General features: G+C 42.9%; 1 protein-coding gene across 1 annotated transcript in view; it reads right to left on the reverse strand.

Moving 5' to 3' along the window:
* Positions 1 to 18,478, reverse strand: part of GEMIN8 (gem nuclear organelle associated protein 8) — a 45,418-nt gene that overhangs the window by 21,761 nt on the left and 5,179 nt on the right. Inside the window, exons 2-3 of the mRNA XM_015429630.1 lie at positions 16,532 to 16,568; positions 7,757 to 8,180 (exon numbers count right to left, since the gene is read on the reverse strand). Of these exons, the coding sequence (XP_015285116.1) occupies positions 7,757 to 8,180; positions 16,532 to 16,534 (427 nt within the window). The 5' untranslated portion in view covers positions 16,535 to 16,568. The remainder of the gene's footprint in view (positions 1 to 7,756; positions 8,181 to 16,531; positions 16,569 to 18,478) is intronic.

An 18,478-nucleotide genomic window follows, 5' to 3' on the forward strand; every position in this document is an offset into this window, starting at 1 on the left:
AGAAACTGCCTCCTTGTTCATGGTGCCAAAACTTTGGAACTCCCTCCGCACAAAGATTAAGCCATCTCTTTCTCTCACCTTCTGCCAGTGGCTGAAGACTTTTTTGTTTTGTTTGGCATTCCCTCATATTAGCTTTCCTCCCTGTTTGCATGCTTTTATATTATGTTTGTTTTAAATACTTTATGTATATTTGTATTTTAAATGCCTTTTAGTGTCTGAAATTTTTTTAATGTTTGAAATCTTTTAGTGTTTGCCACCTTCGGGACCCTGAATAGGGTGGAAAGGTGGCATAGAAATGTTTTCAATAAATAAAAATAAATAATCAGCTGTCATTTGTTTCAGACAATTTTGCTTCAGTGTGCCACTTCTACCTGAAACATTGATCTGATAACCTTAGGCCTCCACTATATTTGACTCTATTCCACTTCCTTTCAAACACACACATACAAAAAGTGGGCATGTTCTCTTCATAAAACAGATTTCTCCTGTGGCATGACTTTTCCTTTGCAAGGTATTTTGCTTATGGTACAATTGTGACATGCATCTGTTATGTTCTATATGAGTACAGTTTAATTTCTTAGCTGATACACTGCATAGCAGGACCCATGTAATTAAAACAAACCAAAAACGACACAGAACAGCACACAAGCTTTTGATGTCTCCAGATGAAGAGTCCCAGAGGACTGGAAATACACACATTGTTTCATGTCATTTTTGTTATTAATAAAATGTATTATATATGGATTTTGATTTTGTGATCAGGACAGAGAACTAAGTATAATCCTAGCTAACACACAATAATCCTGCAAACTGATATATTCACTCCCTTTAACGTTCAAGTTTTTGCAGTTAAAAAACAGAAGACAAATTCCAGAAGATATTTCTATGCCACATTTTTAGAGCAGGAGTTTCTCCATTGTTCAGCTATGAAGCAGCCACCGCCCTCCATTTGTCTCCTCACTTTATTCTTGCCTTATTACACTATACAAAGAAAAATAAAAAGCAGATTGAGAAAAATCCTGAAGTTGATCACATACGGTATGAACCAGGGATCCCAACATTTTTGAGCCTGCAGGCACCTTTGGAATTCTGACACTGGGTGATGGACATAAATACAAGATGGCTGCTGCAGGAGATGAAGCCAACTACAAAATGGCTGCTGCAGGAGGCAGAGCCAACCCACAAAGTGGCAGGGAGTGAGGTTTGGCATAACACTAATAGTAACTCTTCAGTCTTTCAGGCAGAAGCCACATTGAACAGGATGCCTTTTTAGTCTGTACAGCTCTCCAGTGGCCAGTCAGAAGCCCTGCTGGGCAATCCTCCCACCCCTCTTCCACTTTCTAAATCCACTTGATGAGTGCCAGGAAAGTTGTCGGCAGATGGCATGGTGCCCAAAGGAGCCACTTTGGGGACCGCAGTGTAAATGATCAACAATGAGAGACTTCTGCAAATTTTTGTTGGAATGTTTATTCAAGTTATTTTAATTTGAAAAAGAGCTCTCTGCAGATCTAAAAGGTTTCCTCTGCTGTCTCGTGTTCTTTATAACCCAGATTCCTGAAGAGCTTCACCAGAGAATGCTCGATACATCTGACAGGTGCATTAACTAAGAAAAAATGACTTCATGCTTTTTCATACATGGCCTCTGGGAGGCCATTTAAACACAACCACAGAACTTTCCTGCTGCTTAGAACTATCAGTTCTGAAAGGAACAATGAGAAAGAGCAGCCACTGTGAAGCATCCAAACCATCGAATAATTAAAACTACTCAACAATTATAAACAATGGGGAAAGTATCACAGAATGAAAGCTCTCTGTACGCCTTTATTGAAGGAAAGTGAGAAAGTGAATGATGTCGGCAGGAAAGGAAAAGGGTATTTTGTTTTTTGTTTTTTAAATGGCTGTGCCATACTTTACCTGGGGCATCTGCCATCCAAGTATAATGATGTAAATAACTTGGCATAATATAAAGGCTCAGTAAAGCACTGTTCATACAGCTAGGTTGAGGCCATCCAGGAGCCTGGCACATGATGTGAATTACAAAGAGCTGGAGAGCACTCGAGAAGAATTCAAAGAAAAGAAAAGAAAGCTTTCTGAGAAAGAGTGGGCTTAGTGAGAAAAAAAATGCCATCCTTACTGGAGTGTTAAATCAGGCACTGAGCTTCAGGACTTCCCAGTTTTCAGTGCTTCACTGTCAACGTTAGAGCTGCAGCAGTGCATGATGCCAAAAATGAAGTGTACAGAAACCCACAGATTGTCAAAATTTGCAGAGGCTCCTGGGGTGAGGGCGGAAAGCATGGAAAGAAGGAATGAAAAATATTTAGGACCAATGGCTATTTTTCTCTCTTTTCTTTAATAATGACCACAAGGACATGATGAAAGCATTATATTCAATCCAGCTTCAATCACACATGATAACTTCTCTGGATTGTCCACAGCATTCTATATGCAAATACAGAGGACTACATAGTAATAGAAAACTTATTACTAGCTATGGGCATAGGTGCCCAAGTCCGTTTGGGAATGAACGTGGAGTAAACAGATACAGTTCCTCAATACTTGAATGTCCAGCAAACTCTGCATTTGGTATGGAGCAAGTCAGGATCTCCCCTGCAAAGTGACAGCATTGTCATCACTGTATCACAGTCCCTGGTATGACACCCTTGACACTTTCCAAGAAGGTCATCATTTTGTGCAGTGCACCTTTATTGGTGCAAAGGAAGGTGATGAGAAGGGAGCTCAGGAACACTGAGACAGGGATGGGGGTCTGGGATGCTGCAGCAGGTACTGGTCAAAATAGGTCCACAGTCGTTCATTCTCACCCTTTTCAGAGATTATGACAACTGGAGTGGTAGAGTGTTGGACTTGGGTTCAAATGCCTGTTTAGTCATGACACTTACAGGGTTATTGTGAGGATAAATGGAGGAGGGGAACCCTAAAGAGATTGTTCTCTTTAAATATTTGAAAGGCTGTCATTTGGAGGAGGGTAAGGAGCTGCAGCAGAGGATAGGACCCGAAGCAATGGGTTTAAATTACATGCAGAAAGGTTATCGGCTGGATATTAGGAAAACCTTTTTTACGGTCAGGGTGGTTCAAAGGTGGAATCAGCTGCCTAGAAAGGTGGTTAGCTCCCCTTCACTGGCAACCTTCAAGAAGAGGCTGGATGAATATTTGTCAGGGATGCTTTAGGCTGGTCCTGCATTGGGCAGGGGGTTGGACTAGATGGTCTGTATGTCCCCTTCCAACTCTCTGATTCTATGATTCTATACCCATGTAAGCTGCTTGAGCCCCTTGGAGGAAGGATGGCATTGGGAAAAAAAGATGTAGATAGATACTCTGATCACTACTTAATCCAGTATGCATGCAACCCCTTGCTAAGATGACCAAAACCAATATCACCTCAAGCAGTGAAGACAATTTTATGATGCATTCTGGTGGTCAGTTAGGAATGGCCTTTTGCATCTGGTATATAACAAAAAAAAGCTTGGAATAATTAGAGAGGTAGAGAAGAATGAAGCAAACACAAGTTGAATGGATAGTACAGAGATTCAGGAAGCCAGGGAAAGGGTGAAAAGAATGTCAGAGAATTAAAGGAAAGAAAAATATAAGGCTACAAATCATGAAACTAATAAGGAGATCACACCATTAAGGGGTCATCTGAAAGTAGCTTATCTTTGGACACCTTACTTCCACATGCTTTGCTGCTTCTGGGTTGATTAGACAGGAAGCACATTAGGTGTAACTGCATTGTACGAGTGCTGCACTGAAAGCAGAAGTTGGACATGATGGCTGTTGATCCCCGATCGACACCATGATTTCACTATCTGTGACAGGTGACGTGAGCATTATGGATGAACAAAGCTGGCTATACACGGAGTGAAAATATTGAAGATAGATAACTTCCAAGACATACAGGAAGGTATGATCCACTATGACATGCTATATGGTTTGATTGTCAGACTAAGACAAGGGACAACCAGGTTCGAATCCTTGCTCTGCCTTGGGAGCCCACTAGTGACCATGGGCCCATCATACTCTGTCAATCTAACCTACCTCACAAGCAATGCTCTCTCTAAGCTGCGGAGTCTTGTGAGCAAAAATTCTACTTTGTGAGCTACTGGCATTAAAGCTGTGAGCAAGCGATTTGGCTACTGCGTAAATTAGTTTGCTTTGGAGCCCTCCTTCTTGAGCTAAGACAACAAACTGTGAGCTGGAGACTTAAAAACTGTGAGCTAGCTCACACTAACTCAGCTTAGAAGGAACACTGCTCACAAGATAGGAGCTGTGGCTCACTAAACAAGCCTCTGCTTTGCGTGCAGGTCATGGGTTCTGGAATCTCAAGTTAAAAGGATCAGGTAGTAGGTGATGTGAAAGAAAGGACCACTGCCAGTCTAAGTAGACAATACCAACCATGATTGACCAAAGATCTGATACAGCATAAGGCAGCTCCATGTGTGTGTTCAGGGTTGTTCTTGTGAGGACAAAACAGAAGATTGCAGAACTATGTGACGAGCCACTTTAGGTTTCTTCCATTAGAGAGAAAAATGAACAAACCACTCTACCCATTTTTCAGTCTGTAAATCTCTAATGTGCCCTGGACCTGCTCTCCTGCACAGTCACAAGGCCAATAAACCAGCCAGGGTCTTACTATTGTAGATTATAAGGTAGAATTATTCAAGATGGATAATTTGATGACATCTGGCATTATATAGCCTTCCTTCAGTATATGAGGATCGTCTGCAGAGAATGAAAGATGCCATTACTGCATTCCCCTCAATCAAACTCCATCCTGAAATTCTGTTTTGCCTCAAAACTGTACCAGCAAAATCAATAGCCCCATGTAATTAAACAGAGAGCTAGTGTATCACTTCTACACCATGTCTCCAGGGAACTGTCTGGGCGGTACCACTTTCCAAATTATAACAGAGTTGGAAAAATAGCACTCCCTTTTTTATTCTCAGGAGACCCTCCGGCAGCTGAGATTCTTGCCGAGTGAGAAGCTGCGTTATCCTACAACACAGGCTGTACATTTTGCAAATGCCTCAATATAAAACTCACATGGCAGTAATGATTTTCTTCACACTGTGAACTGCGCCAATCAAATAAAACCCATAAAAGCACTTCCAAACCCAAGTCATTTCAATAAAGTATTACATTGGGATGAAAACACTATTGATTTGCCTGAAGCCTCTCAAAAGTAGAGTTCTATCCAATTATAAAAAGGGGGGGAGAGATAACTTTCTGTACTGCATTGAATTAGAAGAACCCAAAGAGACAAAGAAGTCTTGGAACTTACACTGTTGGACGAGGGCCAGCGGAAGAGAAAGCAAATGGCCAGTCCATATTATAATGCTACGTAAGAGTTTCCTCCTGATTTCAACAACAGAGCTAGGAATTTTCTTTGGGCTACTCCAAGAAGCTGTTGAATTTAACTATGTAAGTACCAGATTAACAGCAACAACAACAAAAAAACTATGTATGAACTCAGCTTTACACATTTAGGATTCCAAGTTATCAGTCAAGTAAAGTTTTTTGGAGCAATTCAAAATTTCATTTTGGAGGAGAAATTAGAAAACTAGTACTACAAGAAAGAAAGAAAAAGAGGGTAAATGACCGGATATCACAGTAAGAGGGGGAAAAAACACCCAATAATAAGAGTTACAATTAACAGTAAAGTTATAAACTCCAACATATTGATTGGGCTTCAGAAATTCCCATATAAACCCTTTCATTTGCCCCAATGAATGAGAGCATACATTTCTCAGTAACTGCACCACCATTACTTTTCTTTTCAGAAACACCTAACAGGCAAGTTCACTTATCGTTTTAAACACTGCCAAAAGCATTTAGAGAGCCAGGTGGTCGTAAGGGTTACATTGGTGGACTAGAGCTTTTTGTTGTTTTTGTTGTGCTGGGGAGCCCCATATTCAGATTGCTACTCAGTTATGGAGGCTCACTGGGTGACCCTGGGCCAGTCACTTTCTCTCCACCTAAATTACCTTACAGAGTTGTTGCAAAGATAAAATGAAGGTGGGGAGAAGCACATCCAGGGCTTCAACCTCCCCAGAGTATTATGGATTCTGATGTAAGCCATGCATAGAACGCAGAATGCATGTATTCTTCTAGGTCTTGTTTCATTATTTAGCATGTTAGCCAGAATTAGTTAAGACTGTAATAGTTCCAATCAAACATTTCTCTTTCTCACTGTCTTAATCTACATTTACTGTCCTTGAGAAATTTATTCTTGTAGCATAAACCAACTCTGATCTCTAACTTCTCATGAATAGCTGTTGTCTGCCATCTTAAATCCCAGGAAACGAACACTGACTCTGTAACTGACAACATGCTTTTAGCCTTCACAGTTTCATGCTGAGTATCCCTTGTACGCTCAGACTAATGTCATGAAATAGACAATTAAGCAGTATATGATATGTACGAACTTCTGGATTCAGTCAGTGAGGGTGCCTTTTCTGCATACGCTTGAATAAGAGAATCTAGATTCCTTCTTAAATTCAGTGTAGAATAGAACTGTCGTGCATTCTTGTTTACTCATAATATATTTTACACGTGTCATAGCCCTAATCACGTGTTACAATGAATACATATACATCCAACCTGTATGTGCATTATCCATTTGTAAGGAAGAGCCAATGAGCATTCACTTTATAAATGAACCCTGAATGTCCTGACCTGGATAGCCCAGGCAAGCCCGATTTCATCAGATCTTGAAAGCTAAGCAAGGCTGACCCTGGCAAGTATATGGATGGGAGACCTCCAAAGAATACCAGGGCTGGGAGGCAGAGACACACTATCAAGCCACTTCTTTGAATGTCCTCTATGCCCCTGTAGGAGTCACCAGGACTTCCAAGCAAGGGCACACACACTCACATGCACACAAACACAAATGCAAAAATAGCAATCAATGAATGAAATGAACGGACCCAGAACCAGTACCTTTGTTGACTGTAACATGAGAATTACTCAGCACACATATATTGTAGATTTTTTGGCAATACTCCCTTCACAGTGTGTCTCAAGACTAGCACAGGAGGAAAGGCTAGATACAAATGACAGATCTGAGGAGTCAGGATTCTACCGGTTCACATTTTGTCTCAGCCATGAATTCTCTAAAGTGGCCAAAAGCAAGACACAATTTTCTCAGCTTCTGCTCTGAACCTAAACATGGGATAATATCACTAAGCAACTTAACAGGATTGCTGTGATAATATACGTGAGCTGCTGTGAACATTCTAGAAGCCATCTTCATGCTACTGCTGGTTATTCTATGTATTGTACTTGGATGCAAGTACTAATACTTACTCTCATTTGTTTACTTACAAAATTTCTGTGCTGCCTCTCCAGAGAACCTGCTCAAGGTGGCAAGCAAACTAAAGCATGATAAAATCATAAACAACATAAAAACTATTAAAATTAACGTTAAAAAAAGTCCTCAAAAACTCTTAATTGCAGAAATCTCTCCTCCTCCAATTTCTCAAATCTACTCAAATCTACTCAAAAGACTCAAGATGCCAGCATAGTCTACGAGATAGTGTGCTGGACCTCAGGACAAATCCTCATTTACTCATGGTCAGTGATAATATCACAGATTTACTAACTCACAGTTTTAAGGAGATACACCACAGCATATATTCAGACCATCACTAAGTCCTTAAAAGAAGGGTCTGGTAGAAATGTGATAAATAAGGAGGTCAATAATATTAGGACCAGCTGGTATGAAACAACATGGCTTAAAACTTACGCAGCTCTTCCCTGTGCCTCTCAGTCTGTTCAAAATACTGGCGGAGTTCTTCTGTGATTTCCATGTTGCTCAGGTCATACTCTATTGCCTCTTCATCTTCAGACTCTATTTTGGAATCTCTGCCCACTCTTCTGTTTTTGCCATGAGATACCAGTTGAGGCCTGGGTGGGTGCCCATGCCTGCTACTTCGGCTGTAGGCAGAACAGGGTCCCTCTCTCAGGGGGTTACCTTCATCCCAGTCAGAGTGACGTTGACTGGAACGATCAGAAGGGAAGATGGACGGGTGATAAAAGGACTCCATTGCTTTTCTGTAAGCAATTTTGTGCCTGTGCATCCACTGCATAGCTTGGTTGTAATGCTTCCAGTATCTAGCATATATTTTTTGTGAGTACCACGGTCCTACATCTTCAGACATTGAATCCTCCTAGAAATGAAGGCACAGGAACAAAAATTCAATAGACCCAAGGACTAATTCTACAACAGGAGATACTTTACTAAGATCGAACTGACTTGCTATGGAAGTCTGAACTCATGGGGGATGCAAAAAATAAATAAAATCACATTTTGGAGTTCATTCCTGTCACTGACTCAGAAAACAATGAGACAGCGACAGCCTTCTGCCCTGCAATTAGGAATCCAACATGGTGGACTCTGCCAGCTTCCCCTACTCACCTGGGAATCCTTCCTCCTCCAAAGCATATGAGAATCACACTCATAATTCATCTTATGGAACACCTCACAGCCCACAAAGAAGGACCCAGGGCTAGCTCTCAGACAAAACGTGATCCACTGGAGAAGGAAATGGCAACGCACTCCAGTATCTTTGCCAAGAAAACTCCATGGACAGTAACAAAAGGCTAAAAGATATGACGCCAGAAGATGAACCCTTCAGGTTGGAAGGTGTCCACAATATGCTACTGGGGGAAGAGCAGAGGGCAAGTACAAGTAAATTAAGCAAACTCCAGAGGACAATGGAAGACAGGAGGGCCTGGCGTGATGTGGTCCATGGGGCTGTGAAGGGTCGGACTCGACTGTGCAAATGAACAACAACAAGCTCTCATTTGCTAACAATAGTGAGCTAGAGACATCAAGAGGCTGAGAGAAGAACACAGGAGTCACAGAGAATGCTTTAGTAAGATGGATGCTGTATTGCTGCATTAGTCTGCGATGTGATGTGAACCAGTAGGCCTTAAGTCACAAATCATCTTTTCCTTAGGAGGTTGTTAGAATGGAAAGTTGTATCCATAAAAAACATTCTATGTTCTCCCTCTAAGGAAAAGATCCCTGCTGAGCTCCCTCAACTACAACTAGAAACACTGACTTAACAAGGCCTTGGGACTAAAGTCAGATGTTCACACAGCAAATCACACAACTTCCTCCCCGGAACATAACAGCCACTTTAAATGTTTATGGCCATATACATTACAGTCTTACAGACTGAAAGCCCCTTATATGCTATCCAGTCCAACCTGCTGCTCAAGGAAATCCAAAGCAATATTGCTGACAGACCGTTTTCTAGCCTCTGCTTCAAGTTCTTCAGCAATGGAGAGAGCCAACGCTCTGAAACTGGTTCCATTGTGGGACTACTCTTACCATTAGGAATTTCTCCCTAATATCTGACAAAAATCTACCCATCTTTAGCTTAAACCACTAAATCTAGGCTTGCCTTCTAGACCTGCAGAGAAAAAGCCTTTCCCTTCATCACTGTGACATTTTAAGTAACTGAAGAGTGTGATCATATTTTCCTCAGTCTTCTCCATGCCAAATGAACTCAGTTTACACTTTTCCAGACCACTGACCATCTATTTCCCTACTCTGAATCTGCTGCAGCTTGTCTGGACACAGTATTCCAAATGAGGTCTGACTGGCATGGAATACAGTAGAACGATTACTGCTTATGACTTAGATAGTGTCTGTGGCTGCGCCTTCTCCTGGACTTACCTGGACAACACCAGACAGCCATGACCCTGGCCAAACCTATTGATTGCCAACAGCTCCTACGGCCACCCTGACAGCAAGGAGGCCAGGACTCCCAGGCCAAGCAATGCATACCTCCTATACAGCACTGAGCAGCTCCTTTAAGAAGCTGCCCGCAACAGCTACAGCTGGGGCAGACTGACTAGATTATCAGGCAAATGGGGAACAGGTGTGGAGGGTCAAGGAAGGCTGTTGGGCATGTGGGTGATTAAGCTTGGCCCATATGAGAGGCCAAACAGCAGACCAAGGAGGTGGCAGCAGTGGCTGTTGCCCTGGGGTCTTGGCTGGAGCCATGGAGGTGGACAGTGAGGACTGAGCAGCCGTGGACCCCCTGGATCCCCACAAATGTTATACTTCTGATGATGCAGCCTAAAAATTCACTAGCTATTTTTCCTGCAGCTCTATCATATGTTCAGCTCTGATTCCTTTTTGATTTGAAATGTTTGACTAAATGGAGAACTTTGTATCTGTGACTACTGAATTTTATTTGTTAATTTCGGCCCAGCTCTTTAACCTATCGAGATCCTTTGGACGTTTATTTCTGTCTTCAGCTGTTCCTCCCAATGTTAGGTCATCTGCACATCCGGTAAAGATACTTTCAACCTTTTTATCCAAGTCATGGAGCACAGATGAAGTAATCGTACAAACACAGGGTAGCTTCACATGTGCACTGTGACTGGATTTGACAGCCACAACCGGCACATCACTCAATGTGATGAAAAGCACAGAGAGCCTCGGCACACATCGTTCTTGTTTAGCCCGAATAATTCTGCTCCTGTTCTCAATGATAAATGCTGAAATATCTGTCCTGGCCAGATTAAGATGATCTCAAGTACGGCAAGGTTAAAACAAGTTGGGATCCAAGGACTGGACATTTGTCTGAGCCTTAGTAATACGATATGCATAACAACTGTGGCAATAAATTTAGTTGTAAGTTAACATTTCGTCACTAATATAAGGCTGAGGATTTAATTTTTGTAAGAAACAAAAGGCAGCTCAAGGAAGTCCCAGCAAAGCAGTTGGAAGTGAGAGCTGTATAGAGACTCCCAAGCATTTTTGTGATGAGGTTTCATTCATATCCTGAAACAGGACTGAGAGGCTCTAAAGGGACTGCTGTTGGATACAATTCACACAGACATCCTTGCCTATTCATTTAAACGGGCAGAAACTGAGTAGTTTCATTTAAACTGGGAGAAACTCTGGGATCTGCACGTGGAGGAAAAGTAGCCCAACTGCCTCCTCTCCCGTCTCTGTGCGAATGCCTTGAACGTATGGAAACCCCAACTGTACACTTTCTCCTTCTCCTTTTAAAGGGAGTGAAATTATGTAAGCAGAACCTTTGCATGATCAAACACTCACAAGAAGTCCCAGTGCATATGTTATTGTGTGTGAAGGGAAAGGAGGCTACCCTTTCCCTCTGCTGTAAGGAAGTCCAATCTAACTTGTGAATTAAAGGACAGATATCTTCTCCTTATCCAAGAACCAGGAAGACAGGGCATTGGATCTTGCAAACCGCCAGAGGAAGGTGCTGACGGTCTGGGATCTTCCCTGCCATCCCCTCAACCCTGGAGTCATTTCTAAGTTTGGGAAAGTTTCTTTCCAGGGTTACAGAACCTGCGTACAGGTAGGGCAATTGCAGTGAGGAGAGGAAGTATTGTGACTGCCCTTTCTGCCTCCGCATGACCACAGCTCCATTCCATTATTCTGTCCCCTTCCCCCTCCCTGTTGCAGCCACATGGCCACTGTGGCTACCCAACATCTCCTAGCATGGCTGCTGAAAGAACTCAAAAATACAGGGTTAAAATATTAGATAGAATATTTTTAAAGTTCAATGACTTTAAAGAACAATCCTGACTGGAATAGGCAGGAGGTAAACAATGAAAATATTGGAAAAATTAAAACAAAAAGAAACAAAAAATTAAAATAGAATAAAAACAAGTTAATTTAAAATGACAAAACCTTAAATGGTAGGGAAATTATTATTGATTGAATAAGTGGAAATTCAAATAGTGGACTGTCTTGAGAAAATAAGGTTGATAAAGAGAATTATAAAATGCTGTTAATGAATGTATGTACTGGAAAAATTGTCCTAGATTATGTTTATGACTGATTAAGAAGGTAAATGTAATATTGGGTGGACTTATTGCTAGTTTATGTTTATGATTGATTAAGAAGGTAAAGGTAATAGTGGGTGAACCTGTTGCTGTTTAGAAATTATTTATATAAGGTAATAACTGGAGGGACTGTTTATTCAAACATATTATAGGTGTATGCATGGTATTGAAAATCCAATAAAAATATTTTTTTAAAAAATACAGGGCATGATAGGAAGAATGCACAAGTTGAGGTGGAAGGTGCTTTCAGAATGGAACAAATGGATATTTGGGATTATTAAGGAAGCATCTTGGTATAGGGTTGCCAGGTGGGAGATGGGGGGGACGATGTCACCAACGTGCCTATGTCCCTTCCAGGTAACACTGGCACGTTGCCCGATGTTGCTCTTGGGGGGGGGGAATTTACTCCTGCCTCACAGCTGGCCAGCAGCGGGCATAAGCCTGCAAAACTGGGGGATCCCCCGCCCCAAACTGGGGAATGGTGACCCTATTTTGCTAGTAGGTTTCAGATAAATAAAGACTAAAGAGGGAGCAGAGAGAAAATGAATATGGGGAAAGCAAAAACGGAGGCGGAAGTACATTATATCCTTAGAGACTATAAGATCAGCCTCTGAGAGGGCAAGATTCGTATATACAGAAGATTAAACGGGGAAAGGGTAAAAAAGACAAAGTAACTTCGGAACGGAGAAGGGGCAAATAATTCTAATAATCATGGCCAACGTATTTTTAAATTACTTTGTCAGGCATTTTTACTTGAAAAGCAGAAGTCCCTAGGAGGTTGCATTTCCTCTGGGCATTGTGAGACTCCTGCATGGGGCCAAGACGCAAGTCCGGCTTTACAGGAGCAGGCAGCAGACTCTGATCAAGCTTCCCAGGATGAAGGCACTGTACAATCCTGTCCGTGGGCTCCTCAGAAGTAAGCCCCATTACATTCAAGGAGTAATGCCCACCCTAACGTTTTCAGTTTTGCAGCCACAGTGAGAAGGGCTGCACCTTTATTGTACTGTGAAGATGCGGCCAAAAAACCCAATGTAATAGAGTAGCTTTTAAAAAAACTCATATTTATGATACGCACTTAGAAGGCAAAGTGATAGCACTGCTGAAGTCAACAGCATTGACTTCTTGCCGGGTGAGTTTGCCATCCTAAACTATTAAGAAAGAGTGAATTCCCCAAACCTAATTGTATTTACTCTTTCCATTTAAGTCTGACAATGGTTCTTAAGAGGTCAGTCTTCTTTTGTTTGCGGCTATTTTACTCTCTGGTTCCCATGGGCTACTAGGACACAGGGTTTTTTTGTGTGTGTCAGACATACTTGAATACAAGTAAAAAATCTCCCCCCTCCACACCCACCCCACCCCTCAATGGCATCAGGGGGAAAAAATGAACAAAGGGTTCAATCTGCATTCCACTGAATAGCAACATTACCATTATTTTAGCAGCGCTGGGCTGTGCCCTGTATCCTTTTGAAGTCAGCTCTCTCTGGCTGCAAGAACAAATTGTTCCGACTACTATGCTATTTTATATACTCTCTTTATAGACATCTTCTACAGTGATATATATACTTCATTCTAAAAAAAAAAATCAAGCAATTTATTTGCAATTAAGGATGCTGAATTCAGTTTCAGGCTTGTTATACCACATTCTGAATGTAAACAGCACACCCAGACGCAGACCGCTCCACTCCAAGCAGTTCCAGATCTGTTGGTACAGTCCTCTTCCAGGACTATAGCACCCCAGAAGGCAAGTTGGTGACGGTTCATTTGAAACTGCCATCACCAAAAGGCGCCTGGCCTTTTCCACAACATGCTTGATTCCTATGTATGGGAGGAATGAAGGCTGGGGACACACTTACCATCCCTAACACACATTTGGAGATGAAAGGCCTTGCTGGATCAGGCTGATGTCTACTTCCCCCAGCATATGGTCTCCAAGTGCAGCCAACCAGGTGCCTCAGGGAAGCACACAATCACAGCAAGATGGTAACAGTTGCACCTTTCTATCTGTCAAATAGACTAGCTAAAAAGGATACAGGGTTGAAGTCTAAGTCACCTTCTGTGAGCAGAAGGGCACTTCTGATTGCACAAGAAGGGGCAGCAATTCTCCACGGCAGACTCCATATTGCAAGGACCCAAGGATCCCCCCCCCCATGACCTGCATTCCAGGAAGCACAGCAGGCTGAAATGAAAAAGGGAAGATCTGCTTTGTGATCTGCATTCACAGCCCTGAGGATCCAACACATACTGCTTCCAGACATGGAGATTTCAGGAAAGATTTCAGCAAACAAATTGAGTAGTCATCACCATGTCCGTGGCAATAAACTGTCCATGGTGTAAAGGAACATCCCCCCCCCCATCCTGAGCCTTACTCCCAGTCAATTTCACTGGCTGATCTACAGTACAACCAGTGTACCCTCTAAGCTATGGAGTCCTGTGAGCAAAAATTCTACTTTGTGAGCTACTGGCATTAAAGTTGTTAGCGAGAGATTTGGCTACTGTATAAATTAGTGTGCTCTGGAACCATCCTTCCTGAGCTAAGACAAAAATGTGTGAGCTAGAGGCTAAAAAACTGTGAGCTAGCTCACACTAACTCTGCTTAGGGGGAACACTGAGTACAACCCCAAAGTTGCTCCAGGTAAGCCCATGGGCTCCAGCCAAAGTAACCCTGAAACTGATTGCACTGCTAGAATAGTAGTACGGTACTACAACACAAAAAGGAAAAAAACCCTCTCCTCTCTATACATTTTCTTCAGTCACTTCACAATTTTATAGAACCGTATTATTGCTCTTTGTAATATGAAGTCCTAAACTTTTCTGGAGTGCTTGGGGGGGGGGGGGTGATTTTTTTTGCAAGGATTAAAAAACCAAATTTTATGATACTCTACTGTGGATACATCTGAATATGGTGGTAGATATTCCTTCGCCGCAAATGCTTTCAGATCAGGCAACATGCCTTGTTATAAAACTGAGGCAGGTGAAAAGATAATACAAGATCTGTATTCGCTGTGAACAACTGAGAGACATAACCTTCAGCCCAATCCTAAACCAATTTTTCTTGTCAGTAAATCAGACCAGATTCTATGGGAAGGCTCCTTTTTAAGTATGCATGGGATTCTAGCCTTTGACTATGCAATGAATGCCATGCAGAGCCAAGTCAAAGGGCATTGTGTAAGTCCATTTTGAAAAACTGCAGCATAATTTAATAAGGTATCTTTACAACATGTCCATCCATTTCCTTGTTTAGAAAGCCTCAGCAAACAGCAGTTTTGAAAGCACCGGGGTCTTCTGTTCGCCCTAAGACAATTTTGAAATGCAAAATATTATCAGCTGCTCTTTTTAACTTAAATGTTTCTTAAGCAGACCTTGGTGGCAACTTCACTTGAAAAGTGGAATACAGCTGGCTGATTTGCCTAGCTGTTGTTAATTTAGGAGGGAAAACACAAAGGAGCATTTCAAGTAGTCCAAATTGTGATTCTGGTGCTTAGCCAAAGGGTTGGTGGGGGGTGGGGGTGGAGGAGAAGAAATGAGAAAACGGGTAGAAATGTCCCTGAGAAACATTTGTTAAAATGAATACTACAAACAAAATCAGACAGAGGTTTTTAAACATTTAAAATGGAACAGAAAAAAACCCATTATTAAGTACAGCTAAGTCAGTTAGATAATACAGAAGCACAAACATGCGCTTCAAGTTCTGCAGTGCGGAAATCAGAGAGGACACTTTGCCACGCGAACAGCAGCTGTGAAACTAAGGGATGCTTTTATAACATTTCTTTTCTGAGGTCCCTATCCAGACTCTCACCTCTGAAGCCAAATGTGAGAGTAACTCAAGACTGGTTTAAGAACATCTGTTCTCATATTGAGCCACTTGTTGGGTTCTACGCCTATTCTCAGCTGCCTTCTTGTCCATCTCCCACTACCGGCCTCTTCGTATATTACATTTTTTTTGCTGCACATCTGAAGTGTGGAATTGTCAACATGATAAATAAGTTTAAAAGCACAGTCGTTCGACAGAGTACCAAGACTAGCTGAAACTTCTTGCTAAGGGTACATGTGGAAGCAAACCTGAGTTTGCCCTCCATAATGTGTGAAATGGCTCAGAGTCTAAATGAGTGAAAGTGGGAGGAAAGAGAGAAAGAAGCTTCAGTTTGATGTAGAGCATCTTCTGGCACCTTTGCTGTTCGTGAAAGCTTATGCTAGAATAAAAATTAGTTGGCCACTAAGAACTTGTCATCTAATTCCTCTGCTAAAATGTACCTATTTATTGGATTTATAATCTGTCTCACCATTTTACAATGTGCAATGAATCCTTATTTGTCAGAAGCTATCTGGTGACTTCCGTATGCATTCTCACCGGTGTTTTTCGTGCTGCCCTCTTCAGCCCACCAACCTGACAGGCTGTTCTAATGTCTCTTTTCTGCACAGAACAAGCAGACCTGCGATGGTCGGGAGGATCTACCTTAGCTGGAACCCCCAGGGGCTGGATGGTGTCTAGGTCAGATTGCTGTTTCTTCTCTCTATCTTTACCTTACTGTAGAGATCTTTAAAAAGGCAGCTAGCTCTTTTGTCCGGTGCAATCAGTGTTTGACTTACAATTCAAATACATGGTAGACACTTTGAAGTGTAGGTCACTTTCTGAGTCTGCTTTAACATGCCAAATGTTATCACTAAAAACAGGGATGAATCTTACCATTATCTTGGAAATCTCCACTGGTGACAGATACAAACTAAAAGGCAAAAAGAGTGAAAATATCAAAGGTTAATACATGTATTAATATAAATTAGACCAGTTCGTTCCTGAGACCAATTCAAAGTGCTAGTTTTAATGTATAAACCCAACATGGCTTGGAATCAAGAGGCTGGATCCTATAGATCTGTTCTGCAAAAATGGTCGCACCTTCCTCCAGCACAAGGTGCCTTCCCCCAACACAAGAGGCAGAACACTACCATCAGCAGAACAAATCCATAGGATTTAGCCCATCATATTACCAGGAGTGCCTTCTCCTGCTGCAGCCTCCCAGATCATCTAAGAGTTTCTGCTCCTGGCCCCTGTAAACAAGAAAGCCCACAGGGTCATTGGTCTGCTGACATCAGCCTCTGGAATTCGCTCCTGAAAGAGACCAACCAGGTCAACACTCTCCACTTGTCTGCAAAACAACTGCAAAACATTTTATTTATTTATTCATTTGAGTTATACCCCACCCTCTCCCCGTGAGCAGGCTCAGGGCGGCTTAAACTAGTCAGTACAAAACAACAATTAAAACCACATAAAATCCTCTAAAAACAGTTCCGTTAAACTAATTGTGGTTCCTAAAGTGCTGGCAGTGGTGATTAGTTATTTACGATGGCTTACTTAAGAGTATGCACAAAGATCTCACATTCATTCTGCTCATGATCTTCCTCATACAAGGGCTGCGCAGGCTAGGTGTCAAAGCCAAGGGCCAGGGCTCTGTAATTAAAGTTATTGATGTTGATGTGGTAGCGGCTCGTTAGTTGAAGGCCTGGTGGAAGAGCTCCGTCTTGCAGACCCTGCAGAACTGCAAAAGATCCTGCAGGGCCCTGATCTCCTCCGGGAGCTCGTTCCACCAGTATGGAGCCGCCACTGAAAAGGCCCTGGCAGTAGCAAGCCTGGCATCCTTGGGACCCGGGTCAATTGATTTTGCGACCCTGACCATAGTGCTCTCTGGGGTATATATGGGGAAAAGCGGTCCCTCAGGTATGTCAGACCCTGGTCACATAGGGCTTTAAAGGTAAGGACCAACACCTTGAAGCAAATTCGGTATGCTATTGGCAGCCAGTGCAGTGACTTTAGCACATGCTGGATGTGCTCCCACCTGAGGAGACCCATCAGGAGCCTGGCCGCAGCATTCTGCACTAGCTGCAGCTTCCGAATTTGCAACAAGGGCAGCCCCATGTAGAGAGCGTTACAGTAGTCTAGTCTCGAGGTGACCATTGCATGGATCACCAAGTCGCCAAATCGTTGCAGTCAAGGAAGGGAACCAACTGCCTAATCAGATGAAGATGGTAAAAGGCTGACTTGGCAGTGGCTGCTACCTGGACCTCCATTGTTAAGGAGGCATCCAGGAGCACTCTCAAACTCCTCAACTCCAGCTCTGGCACCAACGGTGCCCCATCGAAGGCCGGGAGTGGGATTCCTACCCCTGCCCCGCCCTGACTCAGGCACAGGACCTCCATCTTCATTGGATTCAGTTTCAGACGGTTCAGTCTAAGCCAACCAGCCACGGCTTGTAATGCCCGGTCCAGAGCCAGACCGGCCGCCCGACATCAGATAAAGCTGGGTGTCATCAGCGTACTGGTGACACCCCAGCCCATGCCTCTGGGCAATCTGGGCAAGGGGGCACATATAGATGTTGAATAACATCAGGGAAAGCAGTGCCCCTTGAGACACTCCACAATCCAGTGGGTGTCTCCTTCACTGCTGTTCCCCTAGTGCCACCCTTTGTCCCCGACCTTGGAGGAAGGAAGCGAGCCATTGCAGGGCAAGCCCCTGAACTCCTATGTCGGCGAGGTGGCAGGTCAGTAGCTGATGGTCGACCGTGCCAAACGCTGCCAACAGATCCAACAGCAACAGCACTGCCCATCCACCCCAATCCAGATGCCTTCGGAGGTCATCCGT

This window comes from Gekko japonicus, unplaced genomic scaffold, assembly GCF_001447785.1.
Source record: "Gekko japonicus isolate JY-2015 unplaced genomic scaffold, Gekko_japonicus_V1.1 scaffold560, whole genome shotgun sequence".
Taxonomy (NCBI): Eukaryota; Metazoa; Chordata; class Lepidosauria; order Squamata; family Gekkonidae; genus Gekko; species Gekko japonicus.